The 26,488-nt window shown below is 41.8% G+C and overlaps 2 protein-coding genes across 4 annotated transcripts in view; both read right to left on the bottom strand.

Annotated features, from left to right (window-relative positions):
• LOC109936240 (protein ZGRF1) overlaps positions 1-26,488 on the bottom strand; it is a 446,880-nt gene that overhangs the window by 144,574 nt on the left and 275,818 nt on the right. The gene's annotated exons all lie outside the window — the stretch shown is intronic.
• Positions 1-26,488, bottom strand: part of alpk1 (alpha-kinase 1) — a 109,275-nt gene that overhangs the window by 32,230 nt on the left and 50,557 nt on the right. Inside the window, exons 1-3 of one of the 3 annotated variants that reach the window (XM_048601369.1) lie at positions 3,587-3,693; positions 2,707-2,889; positions 454-513 (exon numbers count right to left, since the gene is read on the bottom strand). Coding sequence is in view for 1 of the 3 variants with exons in the window: in XM_048601355.1 (XP_048457312.1) it covers positions 454-513; positions 3,587-3,785 (259 nt within the window). In the remaining 2 variants the exon portion in view is untranslated. Of the gene's footprint in view, positions 1-453; positions 514-2,706; positions 3,786-26,488 lie in introns of those variants that run through there. The other 2 variants (XM_048601355.1, XM_048601363.1) reach the window with 2 other exon arrangements.

Below are 26,488 nucleotides of genomic sequence, written 5' to 3'. Positions count from 1 at the left end.
TGAGGTGGGGTCTTCAATGCTGAAAATCAAATGGGGACAAGAACATAATGGCGTGGTCGGATGAAGCACTCGTGGGAAGTGTGCAATTGTGGTCTGGACTTTATTGCTGGAGGGGCAAATAGATGTGATGGATCAGGTTTCAATGTGTTTTCCTATTTTACTTAAATGTGTAATTATTGTCTTAAATTTTATTATGTTGTGATCACTATTGCCTCTATGTTCCCCTATGTCTGTTGCTTGTGCTGTGGTTCATTCCCTATTAATTAATCAGCAGCGATTTCTTTTATTAGAGCCAGCAGAAAGATAATAAGCTTATTGAGGCAGCCAGCTGAAATTATCTTGAACAATTGCAAAATGCTTCCAAAGACAGAAATTAGGTAGAAACTCCAATCATCATATATCAATATAAAACACACGTATAAGAAAGTGATTTTTACTGAAGTAATCACTAACCTGTTGCCCCACTGTTATTTATGAGGCTGCTCAGGATATATTCAGCTTTCAAAAGTTTGCCTGTCAACATTATAAGAACGTTACTTGATTTAAGAAAAATTAATGATGCAACATTAATTTAGATGATTGCTTTGCAGTGATTGTGGTGAGGAAAAGAACATAATTATTTTGTACAGGTTTGACAAAGGGTTTGATGAAGGATCACTAACTCAAAATGTTAACTCCGTTTTCCCTCCATAGACGCTGCCAGACTGCTGAGTTTCTCTTGCACTTTCGGTTTTTGTTTCAGATTTCCTGCATCTGCATTTCTTTGTTTTTATTCAAGAGACAATGAGACTTACTATAGGCTCCTGGCATTGCTGAAAGTGTGCTTTGAAGTTGCATTCCTAAAACCTGAGCATACAACTTAACTGATACTGCAACGCAGTGAGAGGCACTGTCTTTTGGATGAGATGTTAAGATGTGTCTTTATCTACCGTCTCATTTGGCCATAAGATACCTCATAATACTTTATTGAAAAGAAAATGCAAGTTCTCCCTAATATCTTTGACTTCTCTTTCTTCAATGCTGCAGCTCTCAAAGGTTAATCCCTAAAATGTAGACCTGTTTGGAATGGAGTACACCATCTAGATTGACAGTTTGTGCTGACATTTGACTGGGCTGGCCTGTGTAGTCCGCAGAGCAGTAACCTAGATTTCTCTGCATGCAGAGGAGTTTCACTTTGACAAGTGCCCCATCCATAAGGCAGCCTGATTGACAAGACAGTGAGAAATATTCCCTTTACATTTAACAGGCCGTGCATGGCCAGTGTTTTCAGTACTTTTTGCATGGTCTCAGATTTGCAATAATGATCACGGAACAAGGCTTGTGCTGTACCTTCCAGGCTGCTGCACAGGCATGTAACTGCTGCACCATCGACAGGATGCAACCCAGAGCAGATTGCAACAGAAATTCCCAGACACTGCAAATGGGAGTTCAGGAAACTCCAATCCCTGACATGGGAGGGGTGGGGGGAGGGGTGTGGGTGAGTCCAAACACAGGGCAGGTTTATTTCCTCAATCTTTATGGTTGAGGGTCCAATCGCTAATATGGATTGGGGGGTCTGATTGGGGACAGCGGACTGGGGATCAGGAGGCAGCTACTTCCCTTCTACCCTCCATTCAGCTGCTGGATTTCCCAGGAAGCCCAGCTGACAGTGTTAAACCTGCAACCATGTTAAACCAGAGATTCATTACAATCTTTAGTTAGAACAATTTAGCTGTTCTGTCTCTATACTGGGAATCTGTCTGACCTCTAGGGTGGATATGAAAGAGGCCATGACACCATTTCACAGAAAAACACAATTCTTCTCTGTTCATGGAAACCTTACAGTGAGGAACCACACTGACCATCCGAACTGCACCCCACCCAGACCCACCCCATCCCTGTAAAGCTGCATTTTCCAACCTAGCCTGCACATCCCTGGACACTCTGAATAATTTAGCATGACCAATCCACATAACCTGCATGTCCTTGGACTCGGGGAAGAAACCAGACCACTTGGAGGAAACCCATGCAGACACTGGGAGAACGTGCAAACTCCAAACAAACAGTTGCCTGACGGTGGAATCAAATCCAGGTCCCTGGCACTGTGAGGCAATAGTGTTAACCACTGACCCACTGTGTTGCCCGGCTAAGGTTTCTGGCTAACATCTATCCCTCAATCGACACATAGCACATTACTATGCAGCTGGATCTGCACAAATTTGCTGCAGTGTTTTCAGCATTACAATGGTGACTACACTTCAAAAGAACTTCATTTTCTGCAGGAAAAACAGAAATTGCTGGAGAAACTCAGATCCTTCTCAAGAAGGGTCACCGGACTTGAAGTGTTAATTCTGCTTTCTCTCCACAGATACTACCAGACCTGTTGAGTTTCTCCAGCGATTTCTGTTTTTGTTTCAGATCTTCAGCACTCGCAGCTCATTGTTTCAGTTCACTTTCTGCAGAGTATTTTAGAAAGTCCTTTGATCAAGAAAGGTGCCACATAAACCATTTGTTCTTTTATTTTCCATGATCAGGGAAGACTCCCTGAGTCACAAGCAAATGTGCAACACAAAATACCTGTAATGTGAAATTATTATGTATAATGTGACTGTATGGACACTAAGACAAGATCATTATTTTTATTGAACAAAACATGAATAACTACATCTATTAAAATAATAGGGAATGAAATTTCATCTGAATTATTGAGTGCATTCAAACACTAACCTCACACCATGGGACGTCACTTTACCAGCAGGACTGACGAAACAGCAAAATCTCCAAACTTATTGTTTTGAAAAATGAGAACAAGATGGTTTTGAATGATTCATTGTGCATTCTGCTTGCTGTTATCCATTCTTGTTTCAATTTCTTTTGCAGTACTTTCATGATCTTTATTCCCTTTATTTCCTGTACGATTTTTCCCAGTTAGTATAATACATATTGAACGGACCTTGAGAAAGCACTTTTCATTGCAGCATTTAAGTAGCCATTTACCTGGTTTTAGGTTTAACAAAGGCAATTGAAAAATCAGAAGAGTTGTATTCAGTAATGATACCATACCCTTTGCAATTTAATACTGTATAGGGACAACAAAGCAGTGGGCACTTTCTGCAATCCAGGTAACTACTCAGTGTGATAAAACATATTGGGTTACTTCAATCAGCCGGCAGCTGCATTGTTTGTACAGTCAAGTGGCCTTGCTAAAATAAAGTGAATGTGCTGAAAGCGATAGGGAAAAACTGGCAGAATACTAGTCTGGTTTCTTAAACTCTCGATCAGAAGTATAGCAATTCAGACATCTCTCGTTTAAAATCGCTAGGGTACATTTATGAGGGAACAAAGCCACCAATTAGTATTTTCCACACCCATTCACAATCACTCTACCCTTTTGGCAAGAAATCCCTTTCTTTCTGGGCCTTTGTGTCTGTTCAAAGGGTCAGCAGTGGGTTTGAAAAGATGGCACTACGCTCAGTGGAATGACATTGTCTCCCCCGTTCTCCCCTCCCCATCTCAATTGGAACAAAATGTCCTCTTGATTAGTCAAGTGCTTGTTAATTGGAGTTTTGCCACGGAAACAGAGAAAGATCAACAGGAGTTACGTCACCTGAATTTACAGAGACTCGGGCCTGGCGAATAACCACCTGTGGCGCGATTGGTATTTCATGGCAACGCCTGTGCAGGCCTTTGGCAATCTGCAGAAGTTTGCTGGATGCATCGACCCAGTATAGAAACCTGTCAATCAAAAATACTGTGGCAGCTGCTGAAGCATAGTCACCAACAGAGATTGAGGCTTTCAGAAAGACCTGTGGAGAGAAAATACACTTTAAATTAAAAAAACCTACACGGCAGATAAGTAGAAAATAAAAATGAGAAGTCCAAACATTAGCTCTGTACTTCTTGTTTAATTACAAATTTAACTGTAAGATGGGATGGTTTTCCCTGATTAATGTAATAGCAAAAAGCTATTAAGGCACAAGAGCTTTTGTCTCAATGTTAGAAAAGATTGATGACACAACATATTATATATGGAAAAGAATGTGGTATAGTACTTAGTGGAATGCCATCACTGTCCCTCCACCTAACAGAATAAAATGCTGTATCAGTAACTGGAAGTTAGCTATAGAAACAGTATAAGCATTAAAAGTTTTGCGGGTGATAATTTTGACTTTTGATGGTATGGTATCCTATATGGTATATTGGAAAAGTCACTCCTCAAATATCTGTCTGGATTTTCATATACATTGAAGATGTATGACAGGATCATGTTAAGTTACCACCAGAGTCAAAATTACTTTCTATGAGTAATGAAGACATAGGTCAATGTTAACAATCAGAGTGCACTTTGGTCCTGCTGTTTGGAATACCTGGGCTGTGAATAGCTATTCTGATAATTCCCAGAAGAATAGTGGACTGTTCAGTAACCAGTACTGGTGGCAATATTCAAAACAAAACTGCCTGTGGGTATGGTGGAAGCAGATTCAGTCATAGCTTTAAAAGTGAAATGGATAAGCACTTGAAAGGATACACTTGTAGAGTTACAGGAAAAGGGTGAGGGAATGGGCGATTGCTAAATGTCTGTTGCAGAGAGCTGGCCCAGAATGGTCTCTTTCTGATGTATAACCAGTCTGTGATTCGAGATTATTTCCTCCTGAGGATGTTTGTTGATGCAAAGTGAAGATGTAATAGTTTATAAACTGTAAAATATCCCAGGCAAATGTGTCGGTGGTTTGGTTAGTATATTTTACTTCATGCCAGCAATCTGGATTGGATATGCAAACAAAACGCATAGCTCAGTTATAATTATTGTGTTGCGAGGAGACTTGTAAGATTGCTACCTGGAATCAAACAAATACATTAACCTAACACCTTCATTTACTCCACTGGAACCAGCTGCTTACCCCAGACAAACAGGGTTCTGCTCTTGCAAACTCCTATGTCAGCCAAGTATTTATTTTTTTTACCCAGTGTATTGAGGATGGAGTTGAAGAAGGTCTAATAACTGGAGCTAACCAGGTCTCAAACTTTCTAGATTAATCTCTTCATTCCTCTTGATATTCTCCCACTCCTTTCTAGATCTTTTCACTGAAGACATTTTCTTGCCTTAAATTGGGATCCCGGCAGGAAAATATTTGAGAACACTTGCTATACAATTTTATGAACTCTACTGAGATCAAAAATGTTTCATCATACTGTTGCCTCCATCACTGTGTGTTTGTTTCTTCACTAGCTTTACTAGGGATGGACAATAAATGCTGCCAGCCAGAGATACCCATGACACACACGAAAATGTAAGGAAACCTCTCAGGTCTCACTGCACGGCAGCAAACTGCATTGTCATACAACTGACTGCTTGCATGGGTCTACTGGGGATCTGTGTGGGATCTCTGAACCCTCAACCCATAAATGTGTCAAGGCTGTTACTGAAGCAATTTGTTCCAAGTTGCACTATTTCACCTCATTTCTCATAACAGGCTCAGTGTTGCAGTTAGGATAGTGGGCTTTGCCAACAACTTAACCCTATGTAAGAATTAGAATTAGAATTAGTTTAATTGTCGCATGTACTCAAGTTCAGGGATACATAAGTACAGCAAAAGTTGCACAAAGTCACCATTTCCACTGCCATCTTAGGTACCTAGGTGCAAAATCTTAAGTACAAATGAGAAAAATAAAGAAATAAAAGGTTAAAGTTCAGCATTATAGTCCTAAAGTTCTGAAGGAGGGAGTCCATGCTGGGCTTCACCTCGAGGCTGGGAGTCTGCGCGGGGCTTCCTCAAGGCCAGGAGTCCCTTGAGTCCGTGCTGGCTCAACACTCCACCACCAATGCCATCTGAGGAGTGGAGATAAGTAAAGAGGAAGAAAAAAGGAAAAGAAGAAAAAACACAAAAAGAGGGAAAAAAGAGACAAGAAATGGACAGAGTGGACGAGCTCCAACTTGGGAACCCTAATCCGCTGCCATTTTGTTGTAGCTGCCTGGAAGTGTCAGTGATGTGCTCACCAGAATGTTCTCCCGAGACTAATCTGGGAATTAGTGATTAACCAGTTCCTAGATTATTGTATCTAGGAGTCAACTAATGAGCAGTTACATTGAGATGGCTGATAGGTAGCCATTCAGGCCTCATCTAGACAAATTCTGGGGTGATTTTTTCCAAATTTTGACTTAAGTGTCAATTTCAGGGAGTTTCATGGAGCCTTAAAAGGAAACTCAGGCTTTCTTTTCGGAACATTCAGAATCTTATTTGTTTTTTCTTTCTCACTATAATTTTTTAAAACAATTTTGCCATTGTCCGCATCATTCAGATACTGGGAAAATTTTGCCTTTTGTATTTTTTCCAATGCCCTTTACCACTCTCTTTGGCTTTATCATCATCAAGTCTTTCATCAGGTAATATCATGGGCCCGCATTCAACCTCTCACCTTCCCTTTTGTTCTCCTCATTTTCATCCTCCTTCCACTGTCTTACAATGTCTTACATTTCTAGCCGGATTCAGTTCCGATGAAAGGTCACCAGCCTTGAACATTAACTCTCTTGCTCTCTCCACCACTTCCTGTGGCAGCTGATTCCATACACACACCACCAACTGCTTGTAAATGGCACCTGTTAGGTCCCTTTTATATCCTTTCCCTCTCACCTTAAACCTATGCCGTCTAGTTTTGGACTCCTCCACCTCAGAGAAAGTACTTTCAATACTTTTATTTATGCTTACTAATTGGAATTGTCTTTGTTGTGCTGTCATTCACCAATGACATGTTGCTGATCACCACATGCTTGTACAGAAAGCCCTTTAAAATGATGGAGGATGCTTGTCTCTTAGTGTTAACCTGAAATTTATTCGTGAATCACTGTTTCTTTGTGGAAATTTGTGGCAAAGAACAACTGTTGGTGTTATCAACAAGAGTAAATTCCTATAAGGTAATGAACTAACATGGATATGACCAGTGAATACATGATGGTATTGGTCCTTTCCCATAATGCAGCTGATTTTTGTGTTACTGTTCAAAGCCAGATTTTCAATAGGATTAAAATAATTCGGAGCAACATCCTAATGCATTCTATCACAGCAGCTAAATATAAAGTACATATTTTATACTACTTGATCACTGTTTTGTCCCTATCTACATTAGGTCTGGCACAAGTTTACACTTTGAATTACAAGCATAACAGAAGGCCAAAGTTAAAGGATTTTTGTCCAATGAAATTTGTTTAGTACTGATTTAAACATCATGATGGATGCAGGTCTAGCTTTCTGTTGAATATGCTTGTCCAAAATGGGACTGCTCCTTTCTCGTAAAAGAATATGGTCAGTTCTTGATGCCCACTTTCCTTGCATTAGTGGCTCCCTAAACTTACTACAGTGGATGACCTTTAGCTACATTTGTGCATTATACTTCAAGAAACAAAGTGCAGTCATAGCTAGAGCTGAGAACAACAGACAATCTCATATTCCTTAGTCATCTACTGTTACAAGACTTGAACTTTTTGTCTCATTGCAAAGTCAAGACACCACTTCCTGCAGTCTGCCAATCATCTTCACTGCGGTGTGAAACAGTGGAGGATTAACAGCCACATCATCTGGATTTCAAACCTCTGCAGTGACCAATTTAGCAAAGCATCCATTACTTCCACCCTAGTGCTAGTCAACCAAAAATGGTGATGGGGAAATAAATTCTAATGATAATAACTCAATCATGCACAACAGTGACAATGAGTCACCAAGGCATCTGCTCCTTGGCCAGCTCTTGACTGAGTTCTGTCACAATGCTGACCTTTCCAAATACAATTAGAACACCAAACAACAATAACACTGTGCCTTCAAAGTAATAAAACATCCAAGATGTTTCACAGCAGCATTACAAAACAAAATGTGATACTGAGCTACGTAAAGGAATTGAAGTCAGTTGACTAAAGATTGGGCAAAATGGTCAGGCCTGAAGTATATCTTAAAGGAGGAAAGTGGGGAAGAAAGTCATACAGATGTAGGGATGTTAGTCCAGAGCTTGGGAGCTGAAGTCATGACCACCAAGCAATTAAAATTAGGGTGCACTCAAGAGCTCTTAAATTTGAAGATTTACAAGGATGTTGCCAGGGCTGAAGGGTTTGAGCAATAGGGAGAGTCTGAATAGCCTGGGGCTATTTTCCTGGAGCATCGGAAGCTGAGAGGTGACCTTACAGAGGTTTATAAAATCACGAGGGACATGGATAGGGTGATTAGCCCAGGGTAGGGGAGTTCAAAACTAGATGGCATAGGTTTAAAGTGAGAGGGGAAAGATGTAAAAGGGACCTAAGGGGCAACTTTTTCATGAAGATGGTGGTGCGTGTTTGGAATGAGCTGCCAGAGGAAGTGTTGCAGACTTGTACAATTATAACATTTAAAAGGCATCTGGTTGGGTACATGAATAGGAAGGGTTCAGACGGATATGTGCCAAATGCTGGCAAATGGGACTAGATTAATTTAGGATATCTGGTCCGCATGGACGATCTTGACAAAGGGTCTGTTTCCGTGCTGTACATCTCTATGACTCTAACAGGACAGAACTAGAGGTGCTCAGACATTTCAGAGGAATTGAAGGAGATTGCAAATATAGTGAGAGATGCCCTTTGTGAGATTTAAAATAAGGCTGCGAGTGTTAAACTCAAGACTTTGTTTGACAGGCGACAGTATAAGAAAGCACAGCAGTAATTGGAAAATGGGAACTTGTTGCATGTCAAAACAGATGCAGAGGCTTCGATTACCTCGGATTTATGTTGGGTAAAATTTGGGAGTGAACTAGAAAAGCCGAGTCTGGAGGAAATAAAGGGATGAGTGATGGTTTTAACAGCAGATGAGCAGAGATACTAGCGAAGTGGAGCGATGGTATGGAGGTGGAAATAGGCAATATTAGCAAGGTGCAAATATGAGATCAGATAATGGCTGTCATGTAATTTAGCAACAGTGGCAGAGTTTAGAAAGGCAGTGGTGGACACTCAATGTTGAGTGTTATCAGCTTAAATGTGAAAACTAACATCTTATAAAAGAGGGCCAAGGCTTGATTCTTGGGCCCACCAGAGCTAATGGTATGTGAACAGGAATAGAAGCCATTGCAACTGATTCTCTGGTTATGAATGGGTAGACAGGAATGGACCACATGACAGACACATGACACCTAGCTTGGTGACAATGGAGGGGCATTGCAGGATGATGGTATGGTTAACCATGTTAAAAGGCGCAGACAGGAGATGGATGAGGAGGGAATTAGTACCATTGTCACTGTCAAAGAAGATTTTGTTTGTGACTTTCAGTACTTTGGCAGGGATGGAAACCTCTTCAGATAGATTCACATGGAGCGTTCCAGGAAAGATGGGAATAGATTTGGGGGCCGACAATATGGCCAAGGATATTGGAGAGAAAAAAGGCATTGGAAATGGGAATATAGATTGCAAAGACAATGTATATTTGGAATGTTGTTTTCGAAGAAATGGATGATGTCAGCAAATTTAAAAGAGAGAAGGACGACACCTGTAGAAACAGAGAACCAGTTAAAATATTGGCTAACATGAGGGCCAGGAGAGGATGTTTGGTGATCACTAGTTTAGTAGGGATATGACCAATGGAATAAGAGGTATGTCTCATGAACAAGATAAGCTCAGAGAAAGCACAAGAGAATGTAAAAAAATAAACTGGGGAAAGATGGTCAGGAGAGGGAGTGAAGTGATAGAAACAATTGAACAGGTTGTCACAATCTTGGTGACAGAGAAGTCTAGCAACTCATTTTACTTGTTGTTGGAGGTGGGAGTGGAGGGGATCAGGAAGAATGATTTGAGGAAAAAACTTCACATTCTGGAATGATCCATGTATCGTAAGCTGTTTTAGCATATGAGAGGAGAACCAATAATAGTTTTAAGTGGTCCAACCTTGGCTGGATGATTAAGCACATTACGCACTGTGTCCTTTTAGTTTTATGTCCCTTAGACACAGCTGAGTAGCACTGGAGGGATAGCCAGAGTGAGAGATAATGATGGTTTTACTGTGGATTAGGATGTAAAGGGTATAACATGTAACCTCATGACAGGGAAAAATGAGACAATATGATATGATGAATGGAATGGAAGGAAATTTGTCCCATACTGATTGAAAGTTGTATACTGCAAACTTTCCCTATATTGTCCTTTTTACAAGAAGCTAAATTAGCAAATTTTCAGAATTTTTATATTGTTGCTATGTTGTAACAAACTGGCTCATTATTTTGTGGGATATGATGACAGTAATGTTGTCATGTGGAGAATGCTACTTTGGGGTTATTTTTAGGTTACAGAAACATCAGCCTTACCCTTTACATGGTAATTGATACCATGTAACTAAAATTCTATACAGAAATGATTTGTTAGAAAGCTATTGTCCAGCTCTGTTTAATAGGTATAATGTTTTCTACTCGTTAGCTTTCTCCCTTTTTCACACTTGCTATTAAAATGTTTAACAGCCCAATCAATGAAATAAAGTCAAAGGCAATCTTAGCGGTACACAGGTTAAGAGTTGAAACAGCCACAAAGAAGAATAATACATAATTAGGTGTGAAATCGGCAGTGAAAGATTAACATCTTTATTTGATCCAGGTTTGGAATATACATGCGTTTCTAAATTACTAAAAAGCGAGCCAAACAATACAAGACATAAATAATAACATAAATAGCCCTCCAAATACAGCTGCCTGTGACAAAATTAAACTCTGCACAGTAAATACGATAATTACTTTATATTTTCATTGAATCATTTGGAAATGTGTTGTTCCTACTTTGTTCACTGCGCACCATGCCTGTCTCTTTTAAGCTATTGTGTCATTGGCAACTCATTCCTCCTTCCTTTGCTCCATGAGAATAATCCCTTCTTCAAACTCCATTAGACAAATCATTAGACCACTAGTCCCCACCAGCAGTTTCCCTTTAGCTCAATTACTAATTTTAGCCAAGAATTCACATCTACTGCAAACCTTTTAGCATGGATTTCACTTTGTGCATCACTTCGAGCAAAAATTAGCATTGGCTGAAGAATATCCAGTACTATAAATTAAGAATAACATTATAAAAAATTATTGTGTATCATTGTCTAAATATAATAAGTTTAATGGTATGCTTTGTTTAAAGAAATGTTGCCAGGGCTTTTCATGAATCAAAATGAAAAGTTAATTTAGTTCCCCTCTACACTGGAGACATATTCATGTTTAACAATAAATAGTTGAAGACTTCAGTCAGAATGTTTTATAATAGCTAAACGTTTTACTTTTTCAGTTGATATGCTTGAATCATTAAACAAAAATTAGAATCAAGTAAATTTTCGTATTAAATTAATGTTTTGTACAATTTACTTTGCAGAAAATTGTTTTTTTCCTCTAGTAGCCAGTAACTTAATCTTTGGACCACTGGCAGACTCAGCAGTCCAACAAAATATGCAAACATTGTAATTCTGCTACATTGTCCCTTTTTATTCCTACAGTCTCTTTTCTTTTTGTGCCTGATTGTGTTTTGAAGTTCAATTCTAAATTTAACTTGATCAAATAAATTGTTTTTCCATCCAAAACAACTTCGAATCTTCAACTTGCTTATTTGCCTCATCATTCTCTTTAAAAAATCACATTGGCTGAGAGTTGTTAAAGACTTGAGTTCAAGCCAATTAAAAACCTAGAATATAATCAATGAGTTAGCTACAATATATGGAATTTTTATATATTACTTTTTGGAAATGATTTTCACTCCCAAAACTCACTAGAATCACTATAAGTCAACACATCTACACCACTGAATGCAGCAACATTTATCTGTTAGAATTCTTTGTAAATTCTGGGAAATAGGCAGTCAGCTTGGAGATGTTGACTGAAATGATGCCTATTAGAGATATTGTTCAGCACTTTGATTATCCAGAATAAAATCTTCCTTTGCTGGTCTAAAAAACTACTTCCCCATGCAGTATAGCTCCAATATGCAACCCATGCTAGAAATGCCTAATGCTCTTGCAAAAAAATGGAAATTTTGAAAATGTATCACAATAATGTTAAATAGAAGCTGATCTGTGTTTCCTTGAAAATAAAATATTGAAGGTGACACAACTGAGATTGGGGGAAGCAGTGGAATAGTGGTAATGTTACTGGATTAGCACACCTGGCTAACATTCTGGAAATTGGGTTTGGATCTCACGGTGACAAAATCTGAATTCGACAAAAGCCTGGGATAAAAAGCTGATCTAATGACAACAATGTAACCATTGTAAATTGTTGTTAAAAACTCATGTGATTCATAAATATCCTTTAGGGAGGGAAATCCTTGGCTGGATTATATGTGACTCTAGACGTGCAGCAATGTGATTCACTCTTAATTGCCTTCTGGGCTACCAGGGATGGGCAATAAGTCTGGCCTAGCCACTGATGTCCACCTTTCACAAATGCATTTTTAAAAATGCTTAGATATTTTGCACTGACTAACACCTCCTGACTCCCCAAAGCCTGTACAAGGCACAAGTCAGGAGTGTGATAGAATACTCCCCACTTACCTGGATGAGTGCAGCTCCAACATCCACTTCACCAACACCTTCCACCCCAACCTTAAGTTCACCTGGACCATCTCTGATACCTCTGTCTCCTTGCTGGACCTCTCTGTCTCCATCTCTGGCAACCACGTGGAAACCGATATCCATTTCAAGCCTACCAACTCCCACAGCTACCTAGAATACATCTCCTCTCACCCACCTTCCTGCAAAAATGCCATCCCCTATTCCCAATTCCTTTGCCTCTGCCGCATCTGCTCCCAGGATGAGGCATTCCACTCCCGAACGTCTCAGATATCCTCGTTTTTCAAGGACCACAACTTCTCCCCCTCAGTGGTTGAGAACGCCCTCAACCGTGTCTCCCGCATTTCCCGCAACTCATCTCTCACACCCCCTCCCCGCAATAACAACCAAAACAGAATCCCTCTCGTCCTCACGTACCACCCCACCAATCTCCGGATCCAACACATCATCCTCTGACACTTCTGCCATCTGCAATCCGACCCCACCACCAAAGACATTTTTCCCTCCCCACCCTTATCTGCTTTCTGGAGGGACCACTCTCTCTGAGACTCCGTTGTCCGCTCCACACTCCCCTCCAGCCCCACCACACCCGGCACTTTTCCCTGCAACCGTAGGAAGTGCTACATCTGCCCCTACACCTCCCCCCTCACCCCCATCCCAGGCCCCAAGAAGACTTTCCACATCAAGCAGATGTTCACCTGCACATCTGCTAATGTGGTATACTGTATCCACTGTTCCCGTTGTGGCCTCCTCTACATCGGGGAAACCAAGCAGAGGCTTTGCAGAACACCTACGCTCGGTTCGCACTAAACAACTGCACCTCCCATTCCTCAGACGACATGCCCATCCTGGGCCTCCTGCAGTGCCACAACGATGCCACCCGAAGGTTGCAGGAACAGCACCTCATATTCCGCTTGGAACCCTGCAGCCCAATGGTATCAACGTGGACTTCACAAGCTTCAAAATCTCCCCTTCCCCTACTGCATCCCAAAACCAACCCAGCTTGTCCCCGCCTCCCTAACCTGTCCTTCCTCCCACCTATCCCCTCCTCTCACCTCAAGCCCCACCCCCATCTCCTACCTACTAGCCTCATCCCGCCCCCTTGACCTTTCCGTCCTCCCTGGACTAACCTATTCCCTCCCTAAGTCCCCACCTACACTCACCTTTACGGTTCCATTCCCGCCTCTTTGACCTGTCTGTCTCCTCTCCACCTATCTTCTCCTCTATCCATCTTCTATCCGCCTCCCCCTCTCTCCCTATTTACTTCAGAACCCCCCTCCCCTCCCCCATTTCTGAAGAAGGGTCTAGGCCCGAAACGTCAGCTTTCCTGCTTCTCTGATGCTGCTTGGCCTGCTGTGTTCATCCAGCTCTACACCTTGTTATCTCAGATTTCCAGCATCTGCAGTTCCTACTATCTCTTTCAAAAAGCTTGACATCATCTAGGATAAAGCAGCCTGCTTGATTGGCATCATATCTATAAACATTCAGTCATTTTGTAGCAGCAGTGCCTGCTATCAACAAGATGCACTGCAGAAATTCACCAAGGATCCTTAGTCAGCACCTTCCAAAGTCATGGCCACTTCTATCTAGAAGGGCAAGGGCAGAGGAAACATGGGAGTACCACCCTCGAAGTTCCCGTCTAAGCCACTCACCATCTTGACTTGGAACGTATTGCCCCAGTGTCACTGAGTCAAAAACATTGAATCCCCTCACGAATGGCATTATGGGTCTACCTACAACACATGGACTGCAGCGGTTCAAGAAGGCAGCTCACCATCACCTTCTCAATGGCAACTGGGGATGGGCAATAAATCTGGTTCAGCCAATGATGCCCTTGGCCCATGAGTTAATTTTAAAAACGTTGGACATATTTGATCGCGTAGATGGAAACTATTTTCTCTGTTGGAAGATCAGGACAAGGTGGCATAATCCTAAAATTTGAGTTGGATGACTGATGTCAGGAAGCACTTCTTCACATGAAGCAACATGTAATCCACCACGGTTAGTTTAATTCACCAATTCAACACTGTAATTGATGGTTTGAGTTTATGAAAGCTTTTAATGATTACAAATCCAAAATGGGTAAAATAGGATCTAACCAAGTGGTGACAGCGACACAATTGACTGCATAGCCTATTCCTTTTCCCTTGTTCCTAAAGCTTCAGAGTTGGAAGTGATCATTCTTACAGGAGCAGTGCCTGCTATTTTTCTTGGGATCCCATAAAAGAACACATTAGAATTATCATGCTCATGATTCTAAGTGCTACTGATTTCTAAGACCAGAAGTAGTGTCTGTAATGAACCTACAGCAGGAAATGCTCTTCATTTTTAAATCAATATATTTTCTGGATTAGCTTTCATAAGGGTAGATGTTAGACTGTAGTACTTTAGCAGCACAGAATGAAGTAATTGGTACATGTACAGGGAATTTGTATTAGGGCTGGAAAAAGTCCTAAACTAAGCTCCTTTTGAGTGATGCTTTGTGGAGAAAGTACAATGATTAAAATAATCTATGCCCGAGTATGCAGGAGTCTTATAACTGCAGATTATCATCTGTCTCCTTTAATGGACTGTGGTCCTGCAAGTGAACTTGTGACTAATTGACTCTGCTTGAAAATTATAGTCTGCCTGCCAGAATACCCCTCATATTTCAGAGAAAATAAGTGACTTGTTCTTTTGTGTGATCTCACCAAATAAAATGAAAAGCACTACAAAAGCAGTGTATTATACTGGTTCTCAAGTAAGAGGTCATTAATTATACACATTGACTCTTGGCAAGATTCCTACTGCCAAGAGGGAGCCTGCCAGTGCCTGACTGCAAAATTCCAATGGTGGCACACCACTCTCCAGTACCAGGGTTGTTAAGTTGGGTACTTAAAGGAGTAGAGAATACTTGGAGTTCAATGGAATCTCAGTCGATTAGGCTGGGCTGAGACTGGAAAGAGTATGGGGCTTACATAAATAGACAGGATGTCACTACTAGATGGTCTTCCTTCATTTCCTGACTTGGGGCGACTACAACTATTACTTAAAGAGCTCGTCAACTACTTTGAACTGAGTAGCTGATTGACTTCTCTTGGCTGCTACTGAGCTGGAAGTGTTTAGTGGAATGTACTGCTAACTAAAGTTTTTGAATTTCACAAGCAGTGGTGCGATAAGTGGTGAGGGCCTTTGTTCTGATTTCATAACTTCTCCTCAAATCACTTGCTCCCACTCATGAATATAGCAGTTTTTCGCCCACTTGAACTGCGGTACAGTCAGGACAATGAGCCAAGGCAACACAGAGGAACACAAGCTGTTCAAAGAGGGAGGAGGTGAAGGGCTTTCATTCATATGCGCCAAGAGTCTTCAGCAACCAATGGTCCTCTGCCAGCCTCAATAAGTAACCATGTGTGCAATATCTTCTCATAAAGAAGGTGTCTCATGGATTCTGCCACCTGTTGCTGGCCTCACGATGAGGATGGCATTGCCAGTGTCTGGGAAGGTGACTGTGGGCATGAACTTCTTCATTCTGGGCTTTTTACACTCCAGAGCAGATGACATCTCCAGCATCTCATAACTTGCCGTGTACAGTTCCAGAAGTCACATATTGATGCTCTGTATGTAAAGACGCAGTATTATCAAGAGATTTTAGAATTAGATTTTGATTTTATTGTCACATGTACTCAAGTACAGAAGTAGAGGAGTACATGAAAAGTGTATAATATCATCACACAAAAAATCTTAAGTACAAAGTAGTAAAAGAGAGAAATAAAATTAAAAAGTTAAGCATTACAGTACAAGTAGGAAAATAAAGAAATAAGGTAATGGTTAGCCTTAAAGTCCTTCTATAATATAAGCTAAAAAATAAATAAAGTTGGAAGTTCAACAGTCTTTCTTGAGTTCTTTGCCATAATGGGGCCCCAGTCTCCTCTGCTTAGCTTGCTCTCCTGGAGACCTCGGGTACCAAGTGACTTCTCTCACCGCTTGCTCTTCCTGTTTTGGGCTCGACTCCAACTGGCAAAGTCCACTTTCCATACCTGACAAAGCCGCTGCTGCTACTGCCTCCGATCTCCTCCTGCTGTCTCTGGAACATGCCTGGGCAGGATTTGCTCGCAGCTTTCAATCACAGGCAGTGTAGTATCACGAGAGTCCTTCCACGTACACGGGCAGCTGCACGTATGTTTGGAGATGTACTGTTACTGCCAATGGCTCCACTTCTTGACTGTCCATTTGCTGCGTGTGACTTGCCCGGGGCATCATACAGGCAGAAAACCGATATTCTGGCAACAGCCTTTACTATCACACTCTGCCACTCTATTAACAGAAGAAACCAGACTATGGCTGTGAGCGACAAGTCCCAGCTGCTGATCACCCTGGTCATGGCTTGAGTGGCAAGCCAGGCATGGGAAGCACGCATACAAAACAGAGCATGGATTTGCCTGTCTCAGAGCTCCTGCACAGTGCTACAGTCACTGCAGGACAGATGGTAAAAGGCTTCTGCCCTTCAGTGGATAGATGGCAGGTCGCCAACAAGAATGAACTCGATTGGCTCTGGTCCTTGGAAATCTGTGTCTGGGCTGCATTGTCTCAGCACAGGGAGCAGTAGTCTCGATGGACAAGTTTTTTTTATTATTCATTTTTGTGGGATACGGGCGTCGCTTGCTGGCCAGCATTTATTGCCTATCCCTGGTTGTCCTTGAGAAGGTGGTGGTGAGCTGCCTTCTTGAACTGCTGCAGTCCACCTGCTGTGGGTTTCCCCACACTGCCATTAGAGAGGGAATTCCAGGATTTTGATCCAGTGACAGTGAAGGAACGGCGATATATTTCCAAGTCAGGATGGTGAGTAGCTTGGAGGGAAACCTGAAGGTGGTGCTGATCCCATGTTTTCTGTTGTCTTCTCCTTCTAGATGCAAGTGGTCCTGGGTTTGGAAGGCGCTGTCTGAGGATCTTTGGTGAATTTCTGCAGTGCATCTTGTAGATCTCGCACACTGCTGCTCCTGAGTGTCGGTGCTGGAGGGATTGGATGTGGCGCTAATCAAATGGGCTGCTATGTCCTGGATGGTGTCAAGCTTCTTGAGTGTTGTTGGATTTGCACTCATCCAGGCAAGTGGGGAGTATTCCATCACACTCCAGCCTGTGCCTTGTAGATGGTGGACAAGCTTTGAGAAGTCAGGAGGGGAGTTACTCGTCGAAGTATTCCAAGCATCTGACCTGCTCTTGTAGCCACTGTGTTTATGCGGTGAGTCCAGTAGAGTTTCTGATCAATGATAACACCAAGGATGTTCATAATGAAGCTAACACCATTGAATGTCAAGGTGGTTACATAGTCTCTTATTGGTGATGGTCACAGCCTGGCATTTGTGTAGCATGAATGTAACTTGCCACTTGTCAGCTCAAGCCTGGATATTGTCCAGATCTTGTTGCATTTGGACATTGACTGCTTCAGTGCCTGAAGGAGTCACGAATGGTGCTGAACATTGTGCAATCATTGACGAACATCCCCACTTCTGACCTTATGATAAAGGGAAGGTCATTGTTGAAGCAGCTGAAGATGGTTGGGCCTAGGACACCACCCTGAGGAACTCCTGCAGAGATGTCCTGGAGCTGAGATGACTGACCTCCAACAACCACAACCGTCTTCCTGTATGTCAGGTATGACTGTAACCACTGGAGAGTTTGCCCCTGATACCCATTGATTCCAGTTTTGCTAAGGCTCTTTGATGCCACACTCGGTTGAACGCAGCCTTAATGTCAAGAGCTGTCACTCTCATCTCATCTCTGGAATTCAGCTCTTTTGTCTATATTTGAACCAAGGCTGTAGCAAGGTCAGGAGCTGAGTGACCCTGGCAGAACTCAAACTAGGCGTCACTGAGCAGGTGCAGCTTGATAGCAATGTTGCTGACACCTTCTATCACTTTACTGATGACCAAGAGTAGACTGATGGGGTGGCAACTGGCCAAGTTGGATTTGTCCTGATTTTTATGTACAGGACATACTTGTGCAATTTTCCACATTGTCGGGTAGATGCCAGATGCCAGTGTTGTAACTGTACTGGAACAGCTTGGCTAGGGGAGCGGCAAGTTCTGGAGCACAAGTCTTCAGTACTATTGCTGGGATATTGTCAGGAACCATAGTCTTTGCAGTATCCAGTCCCTCCAACCATTTCTTGATATAACATGGAATAAATCCAATTGACTGAAGACTGGTATCTGTAGTCATAGAATCCCTACAGTGTGGAAACAGGCCCTTCGGCCCAACCAGTCCACACTGAACCTCAAAGCATCCCATCCAGACCCACCCCACTATAACCCACCTAATCTACACACCCCTGAACACTACGGGCAATTTAGCATGGCCAATCCACCTAGAATGCACATCTTTGGTCTGTGGGAGGAAACTGGAGCACCCGGAGGAAACCCATGCAGACACAGGGAGAACATGCAAACTCCACACAGACAGTCACCCGAGGGTGGAATCGAACCCGGGTCCCTGGCACTGTGAGGCTGCAGTGCTATCCACTGAGCCACCATGGCTGCCCTGTCTCATTCAAGTCCAGTGACTCTTCATCAGAACAGTTCTGACGAAGTGTTGCTGGGCTCAAAATGTTAACTCTACCTTCCCCTCATACATGCTGTCAGAACTGCTGAGCTTCACCAGAAATTTCTACTTTTGTTTGAGCACAGTTTTATCTTTTTCAATCTATCCTCATAACTGAAGCTTCCCATGCCTGGAATCATCTTGGAAACCACTTCTGCGCCCTCTCCAGTGCATTCTCATCTTTCCTATAATGTGGCACCCAGGACAGTATACAATTCTCCAACTGAGGTCTAACAAGTGTCCTATACAACTTCAATATCACCACCTTGATCCAGTACTCTATGCCTCTATTAATAGGGCCGAGTGTAAAAGGACACTGAGTTTGCCTATGGAAAAATTCTGCTCCCAGAGATGCAAACAGACACTAAAATAAGATGCAGCCAAACAAAAAGGATACGCAGCATAATGGCAGCAACAGCAGGGAGCATGTCAGAGACCTGTTCTGTGCAAGTGCGTACATGAGATTATCAGACAGATAGACAGGGGTAAAATTTGGAGCAGAAAAGTCTTTGACTAGAAGGTGAACATACTTTCCATTCTGTGAATGTGACACAAGTTGCGGACAAAATCAACCAGTTAGAAATTTTTGCTACATCAGCATCATATGCCTGAGAAAAGAGGCAGAGATGCACTGTCAATCAAAGTCGACATGGGAGCAAGCACAATTATTCCACCAGGCCAACGTGTTTACATTTGCTTTAAAGAGATTCCCACACAAGACTTCACATGATCATCAGGCTGAGCGGCATCCTGATAGATCTTTCTCAACCAGTCACCATCGCTCAGCCTTGTGTATATGATTCATGTACACTGCAAAATAAGGATGTAATTCTTAATCAACTTCACTCCAACAGCTAAAGTTACATAGTCAGCACCAGAACAATATGCTATAAGGCAGATTTTGAATGTTAATGGAGCAGTGGGCATCACCCATCCTTAAGTGAATGTGCACTCCCTTGTAAGACACATAGATAAGAATGTAGAGAGTGTTAAGACAGAGATGGATTGGTTAGATCTATATTCACTGGAGTTTAGAAGAATGAAGGTGGGGTCAGTAAAACCTATAGACTTCCAACAGGACTAGCCAGGGTAGATGCAGGAAAGATTATCACAAACTCTGGGGAGTCCAGAACCAGGGATCACAGTTTAAAGATAAAGGGTAGACCATTTAGGACGGAGATGAGGGGAAATTTCTTCACCCAGAGAATGGTGAGCCTGTGGAATTCTTTGCCACAGTAAACAGTCAAGGCCAAAACATTGAATTTTTTCAAGAAGGAGTTAGATATAATCTTAGGACTATAGGGATAAAAGTCTTTGGGGAGAAGGCATAAACACAGTTCCGAGTTTGATGATCAGCTGTGATCAAATTGAATGACGGAGCTGGCTCAAATGGTACAAAGGCCTACTCCTGTTCCTTTTACCTTCAGACCTTTTACGAGATATTGACTCCCACAAGGAGACAAACAGAGGGATTGAGTCAGATTAAAGTGGTGGAAGAGCTATTAGTGCTGGTGCAGGTGAATGACAGGTGGTGTGCCCTGAAGGAATGAGTCGGAAGCACAAGAAGGTACAATGTCTTCACAGTTTGGGAGGATGAGGTGAGTGACAGCTGTTGAGGGAATATACCACATGCAGTAGTGAGAGAGGTGGACCATTAGTCTTGATGTGATGTGTGTGCAATGGCAGAATTAGAGTGAGTATGAACCAGCAAGAGAAGATGGTGGCACTTATCCTTGCAGGGTGCAGGAGGTCATTGACCTTCCAGCACTACTGTACATTTCTTCTAGAAATTGCATTGACTCTGATGGCTATCTCCTTCCATGCTGGCAGTGTCTGGTGGTCATAGTCTCTACTGGCAATGCTGAGGAAAGAGGATGGTCCTCCTCTCCATCACCCCATCCACAAGGATCTCCAAGTTCATGTTGGCAAAATAGAGTGCCATATTTCCTTTCTTGGCCACCTCCTTTCAAATGCACCATATTTTGGATGGTAGATCCTGGCTTGCACTGTTTGAAATGCTGTGCAGCTTGGTCTTAGATATGACACACGTGGCATCGTCATGAGAAGATCCCAGCAGCGGAAACACTTGGATCTCTGTGAGTGCACGATGCAACATGAACAGCCCCCTGGAATCTGGTAGGTAATTAATGAGGGAAGCAGCAGACAATTGCAAGAGATTTTTAAAAACCTGCATGGTCGACGGAGGGAAGCCTTCTATGAAACTCCCCAAGAAACTAACTGATACTTGGCTAAAGTAGGGGAAGGTTCAGCCCTATGTCTGGTTTCTAGTCCTGGTGTGAGAGTGTAAATTTGATTTCGCAAACACGGAACCACCGCACACATTTGCTGCCACTACCTGCACATTGTCTAGCAAGAAGTCATCTAGTCCCCTGTTGATAGACGATCTCTCTCCCTCTTTCTATGATGTGCACCAAGGCCTCCTGTGCTGCATTAGAAAGTACTGGAGCATGCTTCCTGCCGTGTGCATCATTTTTCACTGTTCTTCCTGCTTAGACACCTTTCTCCAGCCACTTTCAGCACCTGCAGCACCTTCCTTTAAGTAGTGCAGGCTAATTTTAAGAGAAGCTATTTCAGGTTTAAGCCTTGTCATAGTATGTAATCTCTCAGCATCACAGACTGCACGCTGCAATCATGGTAATAAGCAAGTAGCACAAGGTTTGTATGCCGTGTGCATCAAATGCAACAAGAGCAGGTTAATCATAGTAAATTAGGAAGCCTTTCTCCATTGCAATGTCTCAACCAATCAGAGTCAACTTTCAATCAATTAACACCCTTTTCTCCTGCACAATAAACTATGATCATTTAAAATTTGCATTCTTGTGTAAGTGCAAACTTAAAAGTTTGGTAACACGTCTCTCTTTTCATAACAATGAATATTAGAGCAAGGAAATAAAAAATCTGTTAATCTGTTCCAATTGCAATTCATTTAACATATGTTTAAAATTTTCAACCAGTTGACAGATAAAACCTATATTTTTCAAGAATAATTGTCTGCACAAACTCTATGCTTCACAGAGGCATTAGACAGTTCCAGTTGTATTTGACACGACAGTGTATAGAAAACATTGCTAAATCGCGAAACTTGTCAAAGCCATAGCCTCAAATGCAAGTGGGTTTCATCCATTCTCTTAGCCTTCTTCCATTTATTATCATTCCCTGAACAAAAGATTGAATGCAAGTGACTCTGCCAACAAAAGGGCTTTGAATCTGAAGGGAAAGTAGCCCTCAAAGAGGGTGAAAAAATCCAAGTGGCTCTATTATCTGCACTTACACTAATTAGACATTTTTCCCGTCAACTATTCATTGCTGCACTGAAGACAAACTTACTGAATTACTTTCTAAAGTGTTTGCAAAAGTTTACATCTGTTTGTGTCTCTCTGGAGTAAAATGAGCACTTCAACAGCATTGTGAAAAACTGGAGAAAGTTGATATTGTTTGTACTATTGTGGAATCATAAAGACAGGAATAAATTAATGAAACACTTCTCAGGAGGCATTACCATTTCAAACACAGCGTCCTCCAAATTATGAAGGAGAAATGAGACGTTAGCTTGAAGGAGAACCTTAAACTCATAAAACTCTGATTAGTTCCCAAAGGGAGCAGAAGTCAGGAACAAGAGGAACACGAATGGGTAGACTTGCTCTAGAGGGACTAATAAACCAGTATCATTTAATCTGTTTTATTAGCGTCTTCACTCATGGAATGAGGATATTTGCTTTCTACTCTGTTCTTAATTTCACTTCTTACATTGCAACACTTGTGGATCCATCTGTGGTTTCCAAAGTATGATGTAATCCGTTCCTGCGTGACTGCCCCTCACCCGAATCCCTGCTGCAATGTAGCAGTTCAGGATTTTATGTGTATATAAGAGAGGATTGCTGGGTTTGTGAGGTTATAAATTGGTATAAAACTGAAGTTTCATGTATTACTTTCTGCAATAGTAGAACTGCTTTTTTGGGCCTTTACGCCCAGGGAACACTGATCTGGCACCTACCCCATAGACATGGCACAGCAGTGCTCGTCATATCCTGTAAGATGGAAAGGAGCTCACTTGTCTTGTCAGATGGATTGCTGAGGCTACCTGTGGATATTTTGAAGGCCTGGGTCAACAAATCCAGGCAATCAGCATTGAACAGTATTACTGTCTTCTTTACTCTTTCCTGGAATTTGGGCATCACCTGCAAGGCCAGTATTTTATTGTCCATCCCTAATTGCTCTTAATGGATTGGTGGCCATTTCTGAGGCCATTTAAGGCAATCACATTACTGTGGGTCTTGTGTCACATGTAGGCCAGACCAGGTAATGAAGGCAATTTTATTTCCCTAAAGTACAGAACTGAGTGCTATGTACAACTGAGGTAAAGAAGAACAGGAAAATCTGCCCTATTCTAGTTTTCAGTTCAGTTCCAGCTTTTTGCTTCTTCCAAAACAGTCCACATTAATCTGAAATATGCATTCTAAGGTGGCTTTATCCCATTCTTAGCTATTACCGCAATAATTATACTGTAACTGCTTGCAAATGGGAGTAGATTTATTTCCGATATCTGGTCGGCATGGACGAGTTGGATCGAAGGGTCTGTTTCCATGCTGTTTATCTCTGTAACTCTGTAACTCTCTTCCATTTGAAACAAGGTTGGCATCAATTAATATTTGATTTAAGATTGGATTTGTGCTGGCTTTTACTTTGATATTCAATAATTAGTTTCTCTTGTTTGACTCCTGCACTTGCAGTTGTTGTGGAAAATCAATGCTGACCAACTGTTGTCCTTCATTTAATAAGCAATGTTTGAATAAAAGTGTTGGTGTTGCATTTTGGTAAGACAAACCAGGGCAGGACTCACACGGTTAATGGTTGGGCCCTGGGGAATGTTGTTGAACAGCGAGACCCAGAGGTATAGGTACATAGCTCCTTGAAAGTGGCATCACAGTTAGACAGGGTGGTGAAGAAGGCGTTTGGCACACTTGCCTTCATCCGTCAGAGCATGAGTTGAAGAGTTGGGACGTCATATTACAGATATGCAAGGCACTGGGTCAGGTCATATTTAGAGCACTTAGTACAATTCTGGTTGCCCTGCCCTAGGAAGGATGGTATTAAACTGGAAAGGGTGTAAAAAAAATTTACAAGCAATTGACCAAAACTGGAAGGTTTCAGTAACAAGGTGAAGCTAGATATGCTGGGACTATTTTCCCCTAGAGTATAGGAGGCTGAGGGGCGACTTTATGAATAGCTGAGGTTTTTTTCCCTAGGGTAGGGGAGTCCAGAACTAGACAGGATAGGTTAAAGGTGAGAGGGGAAACATTTAAAAGGGACCTGAGGGACAATTTTTTCACACAGTGAGTGGTGCTTATATGGAACAAGCTGCCAGAGGAAGTGGTAGAGACAGTTATAATTGCAACATTAAAAGACATTTAGACAGGCACCTGAATGGGAAAAGTTTAGAGGGATATGGGCCAAATGCAGGCAAATGGGACTACTTCAGTTTAGGAAACCTGGTCAGCATGGACGAGTTGATTCAAACGAGTTGTTTCCACGCTATATACCTCTACAACTCCATGACTAAGTCAAATGTTAAAAAAGCATGGTTCATCAATCCATATATACACATGGAGCATTCAGCACTCCTACTGTTCTAACTCAGTATGGCAATGGGGATGAGGGCATTGCTGGGCAGGCAGCATTTATTGCCCATCCCTAATTTCCCAGAGGGCAGTTAAGAGCCAACCACGTTACTGTGGGTCTGGAGTCACATGTAGGCCAGACCAGGTAAGGATGGCCTTCGCCTAACGGACATTAGTGAAGCAGATGGGTTTTTCCTGACAATCAGCAATTCATGGTCATCATTAGATTTGTAATTCCAGATATTTATTGAATTCAAATTCCACCATCTGCTGTGGCAGGATTTGAACCCTGGTCCCCAGAACATTATCTGGGTCTCTGGATTAATAGTCCAGCGATAATACCACTAGGTATTATGCCTCCCCAGGAGACCTAGAAACATTTCTACATTAAAGTGTTTTGATAAAAGGCCTGGACTAAAACCTATTGCTAAAAAATATGAAAATTTCAACACATTATATTATTATTCAAAGTAGGCTAGCTTCCAAAAATTTACTTTACACTTAAATTGGTTACCACTTCAGTTCCAAAATGCCAATGTAAAATATTATTCAAATAATTCATACTTTCTCTTTACTCTTTTCCACTTAAAATACAGTGGGACGCCTGTGAAATCTTCAAAGAAACTGAGAATAAAGCAACTATATGGACCCACAGGTTCCGATCTTGCAGTTGGTTTAAGCCCTGCATCTCCCCTGCCCAACGAAAACGAATTTAAAATATTACTTTTGATCCTTCTCTGTCACTCAGAAGCAGCTACCTCTCCTTACAGCCATGGCTGACTGCAGTTTACGAGTCATGATGCAAGAAGGGTGCCCAGGTTTTACCTGCCTCATGGAAATTAATTTCCCTTCTACTGGCCTCCAAACCACATTAGGGGCTCGTATTAGGAGGCACCACTGGGCACAACCTCAATCCTACCAACAGGACCACAACCGACTGAGTTCCACAGTCAATGTAGTTAGCTCCATAAGTGCTAGTTGCCCACTGAGATATTCAACAGAATATTTTTAATGCCAGAATCTAGCTAGTGTGTATTAGAGAGCCATTTAAGTACAAGATGACAACTTTGATTTGCCCCTCATTCTGTAGTCAGATAGATTTGCTGGATATCAGGCAAACACAGAGACACAGAATGATTTTAGTTTTTCCCAGCTTAGTTATAGCTGAGATCAACTGACTCATGATAGTTCAGGGATTAAACTTAGAATGTTTCAGGTGATTGAAGTTCAAGTATCGCATCGTGAAGTACCTTCACTCACATACTCATTGGGAAATCATTTATATTTTCAGTAATTCCCCTAAAAAGTAAGAGTTTTTCACCATTTCACCACAATGCATCCTTCAATTTAACAAGTGAATGGAGACAGACGTGTAGAAATACATAATAGGGTACACAAACATAAGAACAAAGGGATTTTTTTCTGACATTATACAATTAAATATATAAATATAAGTTTGTGTTCATCAGGAGAAGGACAACAGGCTGCAGAATGGAACACATTCTGATATTAAAAGGAACAGGAAAAGCAAGGTAAATTTTGAAACTGTGAATTCAAACTAGTTTTGGATAAGGCTGTGCACCCAAAATTTCAAATGATTTTTTTCTTGCTGCAAACAGGTATCTGTTTTATCAGCTGCAAAGGACAAAGGTAGAAGGTGAATCTCTAAGTTACCTGAAGGACTTCAATAATATTTTTGATTAATTTAGGAAAATCACAGAGTAGGTATACAATCATGCTCTTTTCATCCTTTAC

This window comes from Rhincodon typus, chromosome 1 (assembly GCF_021869965.1).
Source record: "Rhincodon typus isolate 14 chromosome 1, sRhiTyp1.1, whole genome shotgun sequence".
NCBI lineage: Eukaryota > Metazoa > Chordata > Chondrichthyes > Orectolobiformes > Rhincodontidae > Rhincodon > Rhincodon typus.
Note: the sequence above shows the minus strand (reverse complement) of the source record. Positions and strands in the feature narration are given on the sequence as shown.